Genomic DNA, 20,755 nt, shown 5'->3' with positions numbered 1-20,755 from the left:
GATTGCAGTTATTTCCGCCTGGAAAACTGTCACATCCTTAGATAGACTTACCGGGAAATCTATCCCTTGATTTGTCTCTACTATGCCGGCTCCCACACCCTCCGATGTTTTTGAGCCATCCGTGTACCAGGTAGCAGCAGCTTGTATGGGTACACCTTTATTCCAGTCTTCCCTGCCTGGTATCTTAATTGTGAACTTATTGTTAAAGCTATATCTCGTAAGTGTTGCATCGATAGGTTTCCCCATCACAATATCGGCTTTTAGCTCCTCGATTAGCTTTCTGTTGTCAGTATTATGCATCTGGCTTATATGTCGCTGACTATGGATTAATCTGTGCATCACGGATCTGGCTCCGCCCTGTATAAAGATATGAAGTGGTGGTAGATTCAACAGGACTTCCAGCGATGCAGTAGAAGTTGTTTTTAAGGCCCCCGTAATACACAAGCATGCTAGCCTTTGTGTATTACCTAGCAGCCTTATTGCTCCCACTTGCTGCGTCTTTGTCCACCACATCACCGAGCCATAGGTTATCATGGGTCTAATAACCCTTGTATATAACCATAGAGTCATTTTGGGGTTAAGTCCCCAATTCTTACCGCACATTCTCCTACATCTGCCCAAGGACATAGTAGCTTTCTGTGTGGTTTTTAGAATGTGAGTATTCCATGTAAGCCTATGATCATCAGAAGTAACTTTTGGTACTGTTTCTGTAGTCAATATAAAATTGTTGTAATAAAATGATCCTTGTCATATAATATTTTATGATAAGATTGCTGGTTTTGAACTAAGTATTTATATAAAAAAGCATATAAAAACGGTATTCGTTATATAAAGTATTATAAAAATTGTTACATAGTCACCACAAATTATGGTACTTTTTTATAAGATTCAGTTAATGGACATGTTTTAAATATATTTCAAGGGTGATCAAAACTCTTACTCTTTTGTCTCCACTATTCCTGTCAATGTTCTGACTGTGCAAGCTTTATTAATTTTCCATTTTTATATTTTCTACTAACTGGCTGTCTTTGCGTTTGTATTTTCGTTGTGGATTACCTGATAAATGTATTATTTGTTTCATCACATACGCACCTTACTAATATTAGTTCTATATTTATTCTGGTTGTTACTTATACTTTTTCTCGTAGAAGAGTTCTTTACTCTAGTCTGGTAGCAACCTAGTAGTTTATATACAAAAAGTAAAAGTAGCATAATTTCACTATTGTAACTTTTTCTATTTATTAATTGTTTATTTATCTGTAGATCTCCGAATTGAACAGCCAAGTAAACGACCTTAGAGGCAAATTGTAAGTATATTTTTTGTAATATTATATACAGGGTGGTCCTTAAGTAATTGTACAAACAGAAACTGTAGATTCTTCGCTTTAAAATATTACGATTTAAGCCAACTTGCTTTAATAAAATGTTGATATTAAGAAAGATACAGGGTGTTAAAGTGGAAATTTAAAATTTTATTTTTCGCTATAATTTTTACGTTTGTAAATATTTTTGGACAAAAGTTTACAGTTGGATGCTTTTGAGTAGGATAAATTATAATTTTATACTTACTTTATTGTAACTAATAGAGGGCGCCACATATGCCACATGTGTGGCATAAATTTGTGCTTAACTTTTTTTCTCTTTAAGTTAGCTCTATTTTTGTTAAAAAATATTAAAGATACATTATTTTTACAAAGAAAAGGTATACTTGTTAGTAACCTGAAAATTTAACCGTTTTCGAGATAAATGCATTTTATAAGTCAGCTGCACAATAATTCTTAGTTTGATATTTGTGCGGTAAAGCACTGAATACCTGTAGATAAGCATAATTCATAGTTTATTCTTATTAAAATAACTCAATGATGATAATGTAACATCACAAAATGCTTTGTTATGGGTACTAAATGTCTTATTGGAGAAAAGATATTTCATCTTCTTCTTTAGGTGCCGTGTCCGTATTCAGACGTTGGCCGTCATCATGTTTACAATTTCCCTTTGCTATCGCTTCTTAAGTTTCTATAATGGCGTTGTATTACTTTTTCTCTATTGCAAAATGCTAAAAACCCAAAATATGTGGTTTATGCAAGATGGTACACCACCACATTCTAGAGAGAAGGCAGTTAGAACATAGTTAAATACAACTTTTCTGAACGTTGGATTGGTCGTGGTATTCATATTCCTTGGCAATGTGGTAAGATATTGATATAATTATGTAATTCATAAAAAATCCGAAAAGAATACTTATTGTTCATTACGTAAATTGTTTACCCATTTTTATTAGCACAAATAGAAACTAGAGCACAGGTATTGAATAACACATGTGTGTCCTGTTTCATAATACTTTTGCTACAAATCTAACCTGAAAGACTCAGCATTTTTACAAAAACATCATCGTTGTCCTAATAACCGATATTGTTATAAATATAGTAAACACACAGGCAATTTAGTTCAGCATAATATTAGTTCGTTAGTAAGTTATAATAGTACATTTGTTCGAGATGTAATTATAGTTACTCGTAAGCTGTAACGTAATCATATAAATAAGTAATGTCATCGATAGGTTATTCCGTGTGTATATAAGTAACCAATGAACGAGATACATCACAGTTTAATACATTATTTAACTTCTGCGACAAATAAGATGTAGTTCCATAATATACCATAAGATTTGGATATGTATCCAAAATAATATATTCATCCATTATACATTACAGCCACCACGTAGCCCAGAATTTAATCCGCTTGATTTTGGTGTATGGGGCGCATTAAAACAACGTATCTATAAGAATCCCATAAACATTCGCGACCAACTATGGGAAGAAATAAATACTGCAGCAGTTTCTTTAGAACCAATGATGCTATTTAATATGAGACGATCTTTTATGGAATATATTGAAAAATGAATTAAAGAAAATGGTGGACATATCGAACACTTTCTTTGACAAGAAGTTATGTTATTTAGTTTAACTATTTCTTAATTTGGTTTGTAAACAAAATGTTTTGATTATGACTTTAATTTAACATAAAACGTAAAATGTTTGATGTAAAATCCTATTATTCTGTTATTTTGTCAAATCCTATTATTAATTATCCAGCTAATATATTTATTTTATTTAATATTTCGTTAACTATTAACTTTAGTTAAAGGTATTTTATAAAAAAATTCAGAAGTATTAATGTTTTTGTCAATTTTTTTTTCGTTGCCTGGAGTAATTGCCTTGGATCAGAATTATGCAGCTGATTTTTAAAATGCGATTATCTCAAAAACTGTTGAGTTTTGAAGTTATTAACAAGTATATCTTTTTTTTGTTAAAATAATGTATCTTTAATATTTTTTATCCCAAATACAGGTAACTTAAAGAGCAAAAAAGTTAAGTGCAAATTTATAACACATATGTAGCATAAGTAGCGCCCTCTATCAGTTACATCACAGTGTGCATCAAATTATAATTTCTCATATTTAAAAGTACCCAGTTGTAAATTTTTATACATAAATGTTTACAAACATGAAAGTTATAGTGAAAAATAAAATTTTAATTTTGCACTTTAACACCCTGTATCTTTCTTAATATCAATATTTTATTAAAGCAATTTGGCTTAAATACTGTTTCTTTTTGTACAATTACTTAGGGACCACCCTGTATAAAAAGAACATTTAATGTACTAGTAATACAAATCTACTAAATGAACCGATACAACGGAGTATTAAGTGACTTGACAAAAGTCTTGAACGTAACCTAGTTGTTTTAAACTTCAGAATACTATATAGCAATTTATATGCCCGTACATATTTGTAAAATTCTAATATTAACACAATTTTATTGTTATTTAGTGTATTTTCCATATCCATTTCTCACAATTAGAAATGGATTTGTTAGTCAGTGGAAACGTATGCATTGATACTTAAAAGATACAAATCGATTTTTCTCGAAAATGATGCGACATATTGGCTTCAGATGTTAGCATCACTTTCTATAAACAGATAAATGTGTTAAATATTATGTCAAAATGATGAAATTTTTAGTGGCAAAAAAGTTAGAAATAAAAATATCTAATACCCCTCCAAAACGAGTGGCTTATGACTGCACTTACAAAAAATTATTCCCACCAAACCATTGAACACATTCCATTTATTAAATATACCAAATGCTATGATTTAAAAAACAACCGTTTTAAAAGTATTTGAATATTAAAGAGCTCTCACTACCATAGGAAGCATTTTTCTATAACGAAATTTACGTGAAATATTTGTAATGCCGTCAGTAAATCAATAAATTTGTAGTTTTCTTTTGTAAAAAGCATTTATGGAAATCCTGTATAGAAAAAAAAAGCTCCCCTATAGGAAGAAAAGAAGAAAGTATATTTATACATAGGAAAATATGGGATAAAAAATCGAGCTAACGCCTATCCGCTAATGGTACTATTTTCAATAAAAGATTCAGATCAGAGATTCGTATGAAGATCGAGAGTGTAGACGGCGTTTTACACGAATGCAACAAATGCCATTAAAGTCTTTTTTATTACAATAGAATAGTGGCCATTAAATGTCAATATGTACATATACTTAATGAGGCATTTTTGTCACAATTTAAGGGAACCTCAGAAAAAGATTCAAAAGAGTTGTATTACAATGATATTGTCAACTTGGTATTTATAAATGTCAATTATCATTTTAGCGTCAAACCAACCTTGAAGAAGGTATCCAAATACGAAAACAAATTCGCCAAACTTCAAAAGAAGGCAGCTGAATTTAACTTCCGTAACCAACTCAAAGTTGTCAAGAAGAAAGAATTCACCTTAGAAGAAGAAGACAAAGAAGTAAGTACATACATATTATTGAAACTCTCTTGTTGGATGTAAATAAAAAAAAGTTGGAGTATAAATGACTAAAATAATCGTAGAAAAATTGGTATAAATAAATTTTCAAACAAAAATTAACAAACATAATAAAAAAAAAGTACCAAAAAGATATTTCTATATTATATATGCGATTATATATAGTTCACCTAGGTTACAACTCATATGATCGAATCATTATTTTTTGTTAAAATAATGTCTTGTTGAAAATATTTTAGTAACCAATTACATATTATGTAACAAAAAATAAAACAAATTACTACTTAATCACTTACTTTTAACTATTACAATATTGTAAACAAAAATAATTAAAAAGTATTTGATCTTCATTGTTCTGCTAGTTTCATAAAATAACAATGTTGGAATGAAAACTTAATATCCTCAATAAGGCATTTGTTAAATATCATTTTAAGTACAGCACTTTTCATATTGTCCTTGTCAAATTAACATTTTTAATAATCAACTGTCTTTGTTTCAAACAAAGGGGCCAACGTACCTACTCATTTTCTAGGGGAGAAAAGTCTGTACCCCAACGACCTAACTTGTAAGTTAGATGTAGCTAAAATTAATAGAAATCTTTAACACTGTCGTTGCCACTTTATTATTAATATTCTCTTAGGATTCTCGAGTAGTCTGTCTTTAGTTATGAGTTGTTAACCTTGATGAACAGAAAAAATATCTACCACTAGAGTTTGCTAGAATATGAGTTTATTTTTCGCAGACCAAGAAATCTGATAAAGCTGAGTGGCAGACGAAGAAATGAACTACATAGTTAATCGCCGTTATTTTTTTGAATTTTACATGTTTCGACTTTTTTGGATTATACACACACTACACTAATAAAATTTATTTTAAAACTCTACTACGTATTTTTACTAGTAGTTCAAACAGCACCCGGCTGATATTTTTGACACACACACGTGTACCTTTTTTATTTTTGGGCTTTTATAATTTTTCTTTTTTAATGGAAATAAGCCTTTAGAACAAGGTGAGCTACGCTTTAGCTTTGTTGTGGCGACAGTTTTAGATCAGTTCCCGTAGGTATACAGCTTTAAACATATTGAATTTGTACATTTCAAAATTTGCTAAAAATAATAATTACTAAAACCTCAGTAACTGTCATAGTTTAATATAGTATATATTTGTCAACACACTAGTTTTTTTCTGTTTTTTTCCCTTACACTCTGGGTTATACCGTGTTATACTCCCTTGAGTATATTATTTTATCTAGTACTCTCGGTGTGTCCATATTATTCTACTTCCTGTTCGCTTTCAAAAGATGTACTTGATAACTCGATTTTAAGTTATAATAACATATTTGAGCCTGAAAATTTTATTGGTGTTTATAAGTATTTCTATTAGGGGTTGCATTTTAAATACAAGAGACGTGAGGCTACCTTCCTTTTTCAACTAGTTTTAGGCAAGGCTATCTCTGCCACTTGGTCGTGAAGGACTTCTTCTGACTATCCCTAAGTCGACTACCTTCACATCGATGACCTCATGCAGCTTTGCTACCTTCTTCTTTCTGCTCCTATCGGAGATTGGAAATCATTCTGGCAATTATAATTTTGTTGGCTACGTGCATAAATAGTTTAATTGAACTGCATTATATTATAATAATAGTTCGTAGCTTAATAGTTCGTATTTTTCACCTCTCATGATGTACCCCAAGTACTCTAATTTCTTGATTTTTGTGGAAAATAAAACTTCGCATTGTTGTCCTAGTTGTTCGAGAACTTGTTCGGTTGTTTTGCGATAAATTGATTATATTTTCAAAGCATTCTTATCCAGAGCGTTATATTGATATTGCGATTACAGAAAAGTTTTCTCATTTTGTTAAAACTTTACCACACAATTTCAATGCGGCATCTTGTTACTTTTATTCGATCAGTATCTTCTGTGATCCATACTCCAAGGTATTTGTACGAAGAAATTTAATCAATTTCTGTATTATCTATTGCTAGCTTGATATTTTGTTCTTTTGTAAATCCATAAACTTTGTTTATTTCAAATTTTTTTTGGTTCATAATCGTTGCAATGTATATTTAGTTGTTGAGCAAGGTGTTGCAGTTCTTCTAGTGTTTCCGCTAGAAGGACGGTATCATCAGCATATTTTATCTTATCTTAAGTGGCTCACCGTTTATTATTAGATCCTCATTAACTTCGTCTATTGCTAGTTCTGAGATGGCTTCACTGTATACATTAAACAACAATAGTAATAAACTACACCCTTAGCGCACACCACGGCGAATCTGGATATCCTCAGGCAGTTCATTTTCAACTTTCACTTTCGCTGTTTAATTCCATTATAGGTTACATATAATTCTAATATCTCTACTGTCTATATTTTTATTTAACAAATTTCTTTTAAGGCGATTATGCTGCACTCTGCCAGACGCCTTCTCAAAAGTAATGAAACAGGCATATACTTCCTGATTCATATCTAGACATCTTTGCGAAAAAACACTTGCTGCAAACAGTATATTCCATGTTTTTAGACCATTCCTAAATCCCATTTGTGTATTACTTATGCCTTCATTAAATTTCTTATGTATTCTACTGTGAATTACTTTTAAAAACAATTTCAAGAGATGACTCATTATATGGTGCGATGTTCATTGCATTCTTTTGCATTGGCTTTTTTTGGAAAGAAGTATAAATTTCGAGCCATTCTTTAGGTATTATACCTTTTCTATATGATAATGAATAGATCCAAAAGGTCAATAGATTCAGTGTCCACAATTTTGAGTAATTTGATGGGATCTGGATCAGGCCCAGGAGATTTACGACTTTTAGCTTGCTTCATTTCATATTCGATTTCTTCTCGTGTAATGCCCGGTGCAGTATCATATCTAAATTCTTTCGGTACTTCTATTTTCTCTTTATCTTCAAAAAGTTGTGCTATATATTGTATCCATCTCTGCATTTTCTGATTTATATCTGTTACAAATGCACCACTTTATCTCTTAGTTGCCTAATTTAAATTGTTTTCTTATTTCTGTTAGTTCTATTATTCTTTTGGACATGCTAAAAAATCCATATTTTTTCTCAATTTTTTCCAGTTTGCTGTTTTAATTATTCACAGACTACCTACAGACACATACCTACATACTTTAATTTTTACAGACTACCTAGATAAGAGAAGTATTTAATCTTCACCACTGTAATCCTGTGGGAAAAAAATGCGAGTTCTACTTTTTACGATATACGTAGTATATCCGTAGTATGACGACCTTTGTAATGTCAATATTGTGCTCCGTCATGTTTACACTTTTTACCTGTACACGTAGGTCCGGAAATACCTCGGCAATACTAATCTAAGTCTCTTGGTATTTTCTGTAGGAGCACACAATGTACATATATGTACCTATATCTGCTGGACGTTTTTCTGAACTAGTTTTGTTAGTTTGTGGGTCCTTGTTAGAACCTGGAGCGTCCAATAAAGGAGGCTGTTCTTAACAATGCTTGTTGTACACGCATATACCATACAGATACAGTACCGGACAATAGGCCTTGAGTCATAACCTTCATTCTATTCCCTTGTCAATATTAAGATCTTCAATATGTAGATGCTTCATTTTATTTCGTTACATTTTATTTTATAGGTCTCTTTTTTCAGTTCTGACCCGTCAGACGTTTTATCAACGTCATTTTTAAAAATCATTCATCAGTCCTTCCATATTTTGGCCATCTTTTCTACGGCGACTTTTGCTAGACAACACAGCTACGTTTAATTTTTTCCTGTAGATACCCTGTTTTGGGGTCAACTATGACCCAGATTTAAGTTTGAGGTCACAACCTTAAACCAGTCAACCACTCTATCCAAGAGCATGATCTTTGTCTTTGATATGTTTAACTACAGACCAAATATTTTACTTTCGCTTTCAACCAGTCGTATGAGATCAATTAACGCTTCTTGGTTATTTGCAAGAAGGGCTATATCATCTGCAAAACGTAGGTTGTTTATTTATTGAAACGCCCTTTTCCCATCCTTCAAGCGCTCTTCTAATAATTTGCTCCCCATATATATTAAATAATATATGTAGACAGTATACATCCTTGTCTAACAACTTGTTCCGAATGGAATGCTTTTGGGAGTGTGACAAGGACTTTAACTGTTCCATTAATGTGTTCCTATAGTTAAGTTATAAGAGAAAGTTAAGTGTTGTGGTACACCTATTTCTTTTAGAATGCTTTGAGGTAATCTATAAAACAAATAAATAGTGGGATATTGAACTCCTTATTTTCAGAAAGTAAACTCGAGTACCTTTACCTTTAGTAAATTAGATTGCTCTTGAGGTATTTATGTTTTTAGCCTCTTATTGATTATGTGTAGCATTATTTTGCTGGTATGTGAAATAAAGGAGATAGTTCTATAAATGTTGTATTTAAGGAATCTGTCTTTATTATTTATTGTCGTTATTGTATATTTTATCCAGTCGTCAGGTCATTATTTGGAACGCCTTATTTTGTTACAAAGCATGTGAAGCAATTTTGTTCCAGATTTTTCTGTATTTTATTTATTATTTACAATTTAGTTCATAGCTTTTATAAATTTTAACTTAGCATGATCTTGTTAAAATGTACAAATTTCTTTTTGTTTAAAGTTACAAAAATTGGCTCTTTTAATATGCAAGCAATATAGTTTTTAATAACAAAGTTAGTTATAAGTTTAACTAAAAATGTAAATATTTGGTACATTCCTTTTTAGAACAATCTACTTTTATTTATTAAAGTATCATAGCCATTTTTGTAACTAAATAAAAAATGTTTAAAGTAAAGTTTCCAAAATTAAAAAGAATCGAAATAATCTAGCCCTAGTATTTGCTTGTAGCTTTTTTAACGTTATAAGTTCTAGTTTTCCTGTTTAACTAACTTCAGCAAATGATACCAGTTGTAGTTCCAAGCATATTAAGGCTTTATAAATAAGATTAGTACAAAGTAGTGTAATGGTTAACAATAACCACTTGGCATATTTCCATTTCATATTATAACAATTGTAGTTACCTTTTTGTTATACTCGTAAGTAAAATGAAGAATTCCCTTATGCGTTCAGTTGTCTTATATTTTATAATTAAATATTTTGATTTTTGTACCACCACGAGATTGAAAAAAGAATATTTTATTTATATTATATCTAATATGTACCAATTATCAATAAACACAGATGTTATACCATAAAGATGTAGAAATAAAAATGAAAATTATAATACTAAACAACCGTACTACCAAAATTTTTGTTTCCAAGTCAAAAATTTGATAGCTATAATAGCAATAGCATTACTATTTTACTGAAATAAATGAGTACATTTAACTGGTAACATTCATCAAAAGACATGGAACGTGATTTTCTGCAAAAGGAAATATGGGGCTTTATAAGAGGTCAAAGAACAAAGGTACAGAAACTAATAGAACCAAAACATATAGAAAAGGATATGTGGATTGACTATATTAAAAAGCTCTATGCAGAGAAAGAACAAATCTAAAGCTAGAAACACCAGAAATTACCACAAATTAAGAAGTTAATATAAACACACAAGAAGTTCGAAAAACATTTGAAAAGCTGAAGAACAGAAAAGCTGAAGGTAAAGACGAAATACCAAACGAGAACCAATACAGATGTATAAACTTGTTCAATACTAGCCCAAAACTTACAACAGAACTAATGAATAAGAAGATAAGTTTAGCTGATAATCAACACGGTTTTTGTACTGAACGATCAGATAGAGATGAAATATTTGTCATGAAGCAAATTACTGAGAAATTACTAGAGAATAATAGGCCATCATTCCAGTATCTGTATACTGCAATAAAACATTTTACTCCAATAAAAGGAGTACTAGTATTCTCCTGAGCAATACCAAGATTCTTAGAAATCTTATTTATAGTGTGATATGAATTATAGATATATCCATATTTTATAAAAATATAAAATTTTATAAATATTTTCCTAGTTTATTGATATGAATTATAGATATATCCATATTTACAAATTTATGCCCATCATTTTTAGTGAATTTAATTAGTTAATGCCGATATTTGAAAAAGCACATTAATGTTTGCTTTGTACCGTAATCTAATAAAAAGTGCTACTGGTGGGCTACTAGGTGGATTGATAAATAACATCCTTTGAAAGGAAAAACATTTTCTTCTCAGAAAATTCTTTTATTTTATTCAATATAGTCTCCTCATACCTCAATACAACGATTCCATCGATTTTTTAACTTTTTTATGCCGTAATAATAATAATATTCTGAAAGCTCTACAAAATAAGCATTTGTTTTATATATTATCTTTTTGTTCGAGCTATTTTCTATTTATACCATTGTCATTACGCTCTTGGGAGATGGTGCATTCTGTTAGAGAAACAACACTTTTTTCTTTTGCATATGCGGCTGTTTCTCTATGATTTCCTACTTTAGTTTGTCCAATAATGCACAGTAATATTGGGTATTAATGTGTTTACCCTTTCAATATAATAGTCAAATAAAATTCTGCCTTTAAAATCCCAAAATTCGGTGTCTGTAACCTTTTCAACCCATTGAGCTACTCTTGGCCGCTTCGGAGCAATTTTGCGGCTTCAGTCCACTGTCTTGCGTTCATTATATTTTTTGGTGTAGAGTAGTGGATCCAGGTTTCATCAAAGGTTACCAATCGACGCCTGAAATCCGAGGGGTTGCGCTTCATTAGGTCCAAACACTACTAAAAAGTGGTCATATGTTCATATTATTTTTGGTTAATGTGCAGCAAACTCGGCAACCATCGGCAGGCATATTTTTTCATATTCAAAACTTCGTTCAAAATATGAATTCTATCGACTTTCTTTACATTCTCTGGTGTTACTGCAATGGAGGGTTATCCAGTACGTGGTTCATGCAATGTAGATATATGAATACTGCGAAATTCATGGAAGCAAAATTTGACAGTGCAGTCTGATGGAGCATTAATCCCATAATATTTATTTACCTTTTTTTTTGTTTTATTCGCCGTTTTCTTTCTCAAATAATGATGTTTAATGAGAGATCGAAAATCGTTGTTTTTTATGTGCGTCAATTTCTAAAACACGTCAATTTGACGTTTTTTGTCTAACAAAGTTAGACTTTCTGGAATGTTTTTTTTTAATTTGGTGCCCTAGTCGGTAAGGGAGGTTACTTATCAGACCACCAGATGTAACAATTATTATGCCATCTGTTTAGGGAATGAAATATTTTTATTTTAGTACGAGTATAATAAAAAGTATTACTAAAGATCTAGAAAATAAATACAATAATCGTTTAAATAAAATAATATACCATTTTAAACATAACTTCGCTAGAAATCATCTGCATATCTACAATATTTTAATTTATATTTTGATACTAATTAAATAGTTTTATTAAAGTAACTTTCTGTTCTCTAGTTGATAGTGTCTCTGCAAAAATACAACTTTTTAAATTCGATTTCTGTATTCTTTCGGCAGCTGTTTCAGCTAACCTGTAACAGTTGTATCTATTAGCTAAATTCACTTTTCCGCATAACATAAGCTTCTTTGCACTTGCACTTAAGCTTTAGCATATACCTGCACCGTCTGTATCTGTCTGCACTTTTCTTACAATTGACGATAAACCAATACACTTACTTGTTTGTTACACACATGAGGAATGGCCAGTACACTTTAATGTATGCTGTGTAAACTTGGACCAAGCACTAAGCACTAAAATTCAATATATTTATATAAAGCGTCTGATTGTATATTAAGCATCTAGAACTTTCCTGTTATAAGCATTGTCTAATCGGTGATCATCTTTAAAGCATGTTTTATACTCTAACATGTTTGCTTTGTTTACATGTCAAAGTAATCCCAGAAAATAAGAGATAATCAAAATAATGTCGATTTAACCATAAAAAAGTAGCTGTTTGGATCTCATTTGATCAGTATCTAAATTCTGGTGCAATATATCTTTAATATTTAATTAATGTCTTTCTTACCATATATTTATATTTTAGATAAAAATATCATGAACAAACTTCAAGGTTGAATTATATTTCCTTGTTGAAACTTTATTAAAAAGGCGTTTGAGAAAAATATTGTCTGTTCGATAAAAAAATACAATTAAATTTAATTTCTACCATTGATGATTCGTCTAAACCATAATAATTTTATTATTCTCCAATATAGTCGCCTCTGAAATTTCTTCAAACCCTTTATGCTAAAATCCTTTAATGTTGGCGGTTCTCTTTTCTTAGAAGACGTTTTTTATTTTGAAATGGACTATGTAACATTTAAATACCTATTGTACTTTGTATATGGTTTAAATATTTCTGATAATAAATAAATTTATCATCGATAATTTGCTTTCTTCAATTTGAATAATTTCTTAAATAGTAATGTGCAAAAACTTCAATAATTGAGTAACTTTTGTTTCAAAATAAATGATATTTGGTGCTTAATGACAGTCTATGTTATCTCCATTGGGTTGCAGGAAGCTCCAGTAGATTTAGGGAGTATCATACACGAAGTGGTCCATACAGACCTCTTCCCGATTTTATCCTCATTATATTTGAGACTTACTGCAACTTAATGTCAAGTATTTACTAAGTATTAATATTCTTTTTATTTCGTTTTACAGAAGAAACCAGACTGGTCAAAGAAGGGAGACGAAAAGAAGGTACAAGAGGCTGAAGCATGATTTTTCTCCTTTGTTAAAGCCCTTTTGTCAACATCAAGGGATATTTCGTTATTTCGATGATCCCATCGTGATTTCGATATTTTAAATATATTTATTTTATTCATTACTTTCCAGACTAAAAGAGTGTCTGTCCGCATGTATATTATTTGTTTATGTATAACTTATTAAAAAATGTGAAGTATTGTATATGTTATGTTTGTTTACCCATTTACCCTATAATTTTTCTTGTTGCATTTTTATTGTTTTTTTAATCTTCAGTTTTATTTTATTTAATAACTTTATCCTTCCCTAAAAGAGTTGCTCCCTGTTTTGATTTTTATTTTTTGTTTATTTTAATTTATTATTTTTTATTTATTTATTTTTATTTTATGTACATCAAAAAGTGTGACATTCTGAAGATCATTGGGGGACAAAGTATCTGTCCAAATTCAGTGAAGTGGTTTAGAAAAGGGCCTGACATTCTCATAAGCAAAAAGGATAAATATTTTATAATAGAAAAGATATAAAAAGTTTTTCATCTTCAAAGAATATACAACGATTGTCGCAACAGGTTAATTTATAATCAGGTCACAACACAAAGTGAGATTAGATGGGCAATATAAACTGCAAAAAAATTGAAATACTTGGCCCCGAGAAAGTTAGCGAAAAATACTTCAGTTTTTGGAAGAAAGTGGGATGAAAGCATTGTATGGTCTCTTCAACAGAATTTATGACACTGGAGTATTATCAACTAATTGAATTAGTCGAAATTTGTCACAATTACTAAAGAAACATTAAGGCAAAAATATTTGAGAAAAAAAGTAAACTAAAATCAATAGAACAGTAAGAACAATAAAAGAAACAGACAACAATAATAATATAAACATTCTATGAAACATCTACAAAAACCTCCTACTGGATGCAGCTAAGGAAGTATGTGGAACGAGTAAAGAAGACTCAACAAAGGAACAGACAGTGTGGTAGTCCGAAGTGAATCCACCTATTAGGAAAAACTTCATTTAAATAATTTCTAACTATATGTGTAAAATACGGTGGAGCTCCGTCTTGTTGGTAGTAAATAGATCGATCTATCTCGTTTGGATGATTCACATCAGGAAAAAATCTTTTCATGATGTAGGCGCTAAAAAGTTAATAAAAAAATCTAGATAAACCTTACCATCAACTGTGTCCTCAAACAAATAAAGACCAATAATTTTATTATTAATGATACCAGCCCAAACGTTAACTTTTTTGGGATATTGCGTGTGAGTCTCACACATCCAGTGATGATTTTCTCTGCTACAATATCTACAGTCTGTTTGTTAACCGTTCCATTTAAATGACACGTCGCTTCATCATAAAAAACTATTTTGTTTATGAACTGCAAATCTGCTTTCATTCTCTCCATCATCATTTCACAGAATTCTTGCCTTCTATCAGGATCATATTCATTTAACTTCTGAACCAACTGAACTTACAGATAAGGATAAAAGTTAAACAAGGACTGTCGGATGAATTAAATATAAAACGAGAAGTGAGACAATGCTGTATACTTTCGCCCCTACTCTTTAAATTGTATTCAGAGGAAATGTTAAAGGACACTTAATGAATAAAACGGAAGGTAATATTATTAATAGTGTAACTGTAAACAATATTAGATATGCCGACGATACGTTGTGATCAGTATACATACCTGTGATGAGTATGGATTAAAACTTAAGGATAAGGAAACTGAATATGTGATAGCTAGCAAACAAAACTACATACAAAACGACGGTATAAAAGTCGAAGATGCTGTACAATACAGAGTGGAGAAGCTTCATTCATGTATATTGCCAGTTATATCAATAAAAACTAGGATCCAACCGTAGAAAGTAAAAGTCAAGTAGAACGAGCCCGAGATGTCTAAAAATAAGGAACGTACTTTGTAGCCACGATCTTAGTATTGACCTTCGCGTTCGAATGACGCATTGTTATTTCTTCCCCGTGCTACTATATGGACTGGAAGCGTGGACTCTTAAGTGAGGCCATGCTTAAACGCCTTTCAGATGTAGATATACCAAAGATAAGCTGAGTTGACAGAGTTAGAAATGAGTTGGAAATCAATATTATAAAGAGACGCAAGCTGGAATACCTAAGCATATTATCAAACATCCTGAAAGATATGAACATATTCATTTCATCAGAATCAGTAAACGTGGTCCTAGTAGAAAAAGAACGTCGTGGCTGAAAGATCCAAGACATTGTACGGAAAATTGACTACATCAGTGTTTAGAGCCACTGTTATTATAGTCACGATAGCAAATATGGTAGCCAAGATAATATCCAACTATCGATAACGCTCATGTAACTATAAAAAGAAGAAAATGGAAAGTTTGTAGCAAAAAGAAAAAAAGTAATCTAAAAAAATGAAAATAACAATTCGACGAACTGCTAGCGGATATAAACTCAGACGACATTAATTAAAAACAAAATAATATAAGAAGATAACGCAGAAAACTCAATAAACGGGGAAGAACGAGAAGAAGCAACAAAAACGTTGAAGTGTGGAAAAGGTCCTGTAGTAAATAGGATAACAACAGAAATTATACAAAACATTTAAAAACTGAAGAGCCATAATCAATATTACTAAAAATAATGAAACAAAATATGGAAAATGATGATATACCGAAAGATTGGAAAGTGTTACTAATAGTACCCATAAAAAAGGTAATCTAAAAAAATGGAAATAAACGACTCCAAAAAAACACCTGATTTGTTAGAAATAGGCCCAAAATACTCAGGGCTTTAAAATAAGACCAGAAGATGTTTTTACAATATTTCTCCGTATATTAATGTGTATAACAATTTTGTAATTTAATAAAAGATTTAAAATATCTTATTATAGCTAAAAAATATAAACTGAGATTTTGGTAATTACCTCAAAATAATCATAGATCCAAAATAGAACATGCAGTAATCTTTTTTCCTATATCCAATTTTTGAAACATCGCCAAAGATTTAGAATTATAGCTCTAAAATAACAATGGGCATTGTTACGTTTTTATAATATTTTTTTGCGAATTATTCACGAAAACAACTAATAGAAAAAGATTACTAAGAACAAATACCATATCCAACAGAAGAAGATTAAAAAAATAATTAACGAACTAAATAACATTAAAAGCGCAGGAGAAAGCTAAGGACCAACTCAAATATGGTATGAAGGAGGAGCAAGACAACAAAAAATAATAGTCCCATTTATTTAAACGTATGACAAAAAAATGTCATGCCAATGAAATAGTAAAATAACTTAGATATATAGGAGCAACAATCACCAACGACGACAAAGTAGAAAGGGAAGTTGAAATGCGACTAATGACGTAAAAGACTTTTTTCTTTAAAATTCGACATCCAGTGAGATCTAAACTTCTGAAATAGCCCAGGTGCCAAAATGAGAATCTAGAAAATCATATTATACGTCACAGTGACTTACAGAAGTCAAACATGGACACTACCAAAAAATAAAAATTATTAAATTACTGGTGTTGAAACGCAACATCCCTTGAGTTATATACGACCCTTACAAACGTAACATGACACACGAGATGCAGATACAATAATGAATTGAATAATCTCTTCCATAAAGACATGAAAACTAATAAGATGAGCAGTACATGTGATGCAAAGTAGGGACAAACTAGAGGGACTTTGGAAAAAACTAGACGGAAGATTTTACAAAAATAGGTAAGAGAGTTTGAAATAGTACCAAAAACGATAGGAGTAGAAGGCAATCACAAAAGTGCCAAAGACCAAGAGTTGTAACTTCATTCATGATTATGATAAGTGATATCTGTGAGAAGTGAAATAATATGTCCAATTTATGAAAAAAGCTTATAAACCTTTACCAGACCATGAGTAGTATATGTATATACAAAGTGCTAGCAAAAATTATGAGAAAAAGGTTAAAAAATATGTAAAGCGCAGGTAATATGGAAATTTTAGGTTGTATTTAGTGTAGTGAACTTGACAACTTGAACAACAACTGATTAAAGTTTTACATTATTACTATGGTTAAAACCCTTTCGGTCAAGCTTTTTTTAGTGTAATTAAAAATATTTTGTTACTAATTCCTACCCACTTATGGTATTGTTAATGTATTTTGGAATATTGGCATTTTTAACTAAAATAGGGCTCTTTTTTAATGTCGTCAATTGACGACATTGTGATTAACTGGTCACAAACTTATGAAGTATTACATATACTTTTACAAATAAAGAGTAGGATAAAAATACATTTATTTACTTTAAAAAACATGTTTTAATGATTATATGAACAATATTAAGGTATATGAAATATTAACAACAATTTTTATTTTTTGTCATAGATGTACTTTACATTTTTGACAAAAAATACGGGAAGTTCCTTTGCATTCTGGGAGTTTACATCGTGTTGCAGATTTCGTTTCTTCATGCATTGGAAAATGCGCTATCGTGTCAAACCTTACATCATCAATAGGCCGGTTTTCCTGGTTCTTTTTCTTTTTCAACGGTTCTTATTTAGTTCCATTTGACGGGCGCCCTCTTTTTCTAGCTCCTATGGTACATGAAAATAAAGCTTCGCAATATAGGCACTAAAATGAACTAAATCTAAAGTTTGTTTAGATGACATACCCATGTCTGAAGCTTTTTGTTTGTATTCAAACCATGCATTCGTGCAGGCTAGATCTATGGCATGTGTAAACATTCGCAAAGTCCACTTTTTGGAACTAATAAAAGACCTGTATAAAGAAATCATACAGTCTAGTTTATCAACGCCCATGTTCAAATTATATTTTTACAACACTTCTGGTCTGGGAATATTAACATATTCCTTCGTCGCTTTATTCCATCGGCGGCAGTTATCTACGGATCCGAGGCCCATAAAACTTGATACCATATACAATGGTTTATTATCATACCATTTTGTCATAATAATCTCACCACCATGGCTAATAATTTCCTTCATTGATCCACGCACCATTTCTTTATCAGATGTAAATGGGGGCTGTTTAAATCTATCTTTTCGAACAGTGCATGTGGCATAAATAAATTTATCTCTTAAATATTGTTATAATACATAAGTTATAATTTGAAAAGAAATTATTAAAGTAAAGTTGAACATTAGAGACATCGATTCTTTCAGACAATTTTGTAACTACAGCTCCTCCAAGACCAAAAACTTTTTTTTTCTATTTCATTCAACTCTGTTGTCGATCCTTGGTATATGAGAAAATTGTACACTATAGGTACCACTTTTTCCACATAATGCAAAAATTTTTATTCCCCAAGGAGAGGGTTTATTTTTCACATACTGCTTGACGTTCAACTTTCCCTTAAAAGGAACCATCTGTTCATCAACGCATAATTCACTTTCTAATGGTAAAGCAGTACATCTACTTCTAATTGCCGTGTACAGTGGTCTTACTTTCCAAAAACGATCATTGTTGTTAGGCTCTTTTTTATGAATATCTACAAAATGAATGTGTCGGCGAACGGCAAAAAATCGGTTTATTATTATCGGCATACAATCAGCAATTCGGGATATTCGAAGATTTGCGTCCCAGTAGAAACGGACACGGGGATAGTGCAGATTGTCCATTAGAATATGAATACCCACAAAATTTCTCATTTCTTCTGTGGTAGTACTTTTAAATTTACTCTGTTGTTGAATACCATAAGTATTTGTAAACTCAACCGTTTCTTCAAAAAGTTTATCGGTAAAGTATCTAAAAAAGAATTTCAAGAGACTGTCTAAGTCTACATGTTGTTCTATATTCTTTTTGTGCCAAGAAATTCTAGGAGTGAGAAAGGTAACATTGGTCTTCCAAATTATATCCTTTTTTAAAGTAAGATCATTTACTCCCATAAAATCAGATACGCTAATTCTATTTTCTAAATTAACATTTTCAGAAACCAGGGTGTCTATAGATGTATCTCCTCACTGTACAGTTACGTCATTAAGCTCGTCAACAATTTCTGCACTATATTCAATACTTATTATATTGTCTACATTATTTTGTCGAAGAATATCTAAAATGGGAAGTGAAAATAAAATGAAAAAAAGCAGGACCAAAAATATTACCATTTATATCGCTTTCATTTTTTTCCTGTTCATTGTCATCACTTAAATATTCTATATCAGACATCTCGTCAACAATCGCTACCAAATCCTAATAGGAAAAGGGCCTTAATCTCTATATTTGACTCATTTTTAGATCTAAAAATAACCGCGAAAATGTTTATTACTCAAGTCGTTGAGTCACGTTGTCGTCAAATGACGACATAAAATTTCAAAAAAATAATCTGACATGTAAATTTTGAAGTTTACTTATTATTTAATTATATTATTTGCACCTATAAGCTTCCAATACAACTTATCTCAGTTTTAGAAGGGCACAAAATATAATAATTTGAGTAGCTTCGATAGCTTTCATAAACCGTTATGAATGTAAACAGAGAAACTGCTTACTAGTTTAACTGAAATTTAAAAGATTGTATTACTGATCTTAAATCTAATTAATATTGAATGTTATAAGATAACTACACTGTTGCTATACCATAAACATCCTGTAATATTTACTTAAACAAAGTTAAAATTCTTCTATGACTGAAAGGGTTTTAATACAAAATATTAGTTATAAACAAAATTTATGATTACACTTTTCATTAATTTTAAAGGGCACATAACTCTAAATAGTGAAAGGTGTTGTCCTGAGAATATCAGTGCTGTAGAAAAACAGTTAAAATGACACTAACCAATAGAACTAGTTGGCTTATAGTGCAAGAACGTTTTATAAACCAGTTTCCGATCAACAAAGGAATTAAAGAGGGTAATAAAAAATAATTATTCTTGCCAATATCCAGAACATTGGCCCTATTTAAAAAATAAGCAAAATTCATGGGCTTCGTAGATGATCTGGTATTTCGAACAATTTCAAGGAAAGAGTTAAAAAAAATGTTGATATCTTTCGAAAAACAAACATATGAAATATCCTCTGCATACAAACCAAATATATGGAGAGGAAAGGAAAAATGACAGAAGAAAATAAACAGATGTTACTAACAAATGTTGGGGAATAACGCAGATTTAAAAATATAGCGTAAGTTAAAATGAGTTACAGTGATACTCTAAAAGAGAAGATAGGAAATAAATAGCTAAAACGCAGCATATATAATAAAGGGTAGCAGAACAGTGGGATAATAAATATTTTATTGAAACCAACGAATCTG

The 20,755-nt window shown here is 30.8% G+C and overlaps 1 protein-coding gene across 14 annotated transcripts in view; it reads left to right on the top strand.

Moving 5' to 3' along the window:
• wupA (troponin wings up A) overlaps window positions 1–13,712 on the top strand; it is a 43,911-nt gene extending 30,199 nt beyond the window's left edge. For 8 of the 14 annotated variants that reach the window (XM_072525918.1, XM_072525921.1, XM_072525920.1 and 5 more), the window contains 3 exons: window positions 1,264–1,307; window positions 4,677–4,818; window positions 13,467–13,712. In XM_072525918.1, the coding sequence (XP_072382019.1) occupies window positions 1,264–1,307; window positions 4,677–4,818; window positions 13,467–13,526 (246 nt within the window). In that variant the 3' untranslated portion in view covers window positions 13,527–13,712. Of the gene's footprint in view, window positions 1–1,263; window positions 1,308–4,676; window positions 4,819–5,578; window positions 5,720–13,466 lie in introns of those variants that run through there. The other 6 variants (XM_072525923.1, XM_072525925.1, XM_072525924.1 and 3 more) reach the window with 1 other exon arrangement.
• The last annotated feature ends 7,043 nt before the right edge of the window (window positions 13,713–20,755 follow it).

This window comes from Diabrotica undecimpunctata, chromosome 3 (assembly GCF_040954645.1).
Source record: "Diabrotica undecimpunctata isolate CICGRU chromosome 3, icDiaUnde3, whole genome shotgun sequence".
Lineage (NCBI taxonomy): Eukaryota > Metazoa > Arthropoda > Insecta > Coleoptera > Chrysomelidae > Diabrotica > Diabrotica undecimpunctata.
This window is presented reverse-complemented; position numbering and strand designations above follow the sequence as displayed.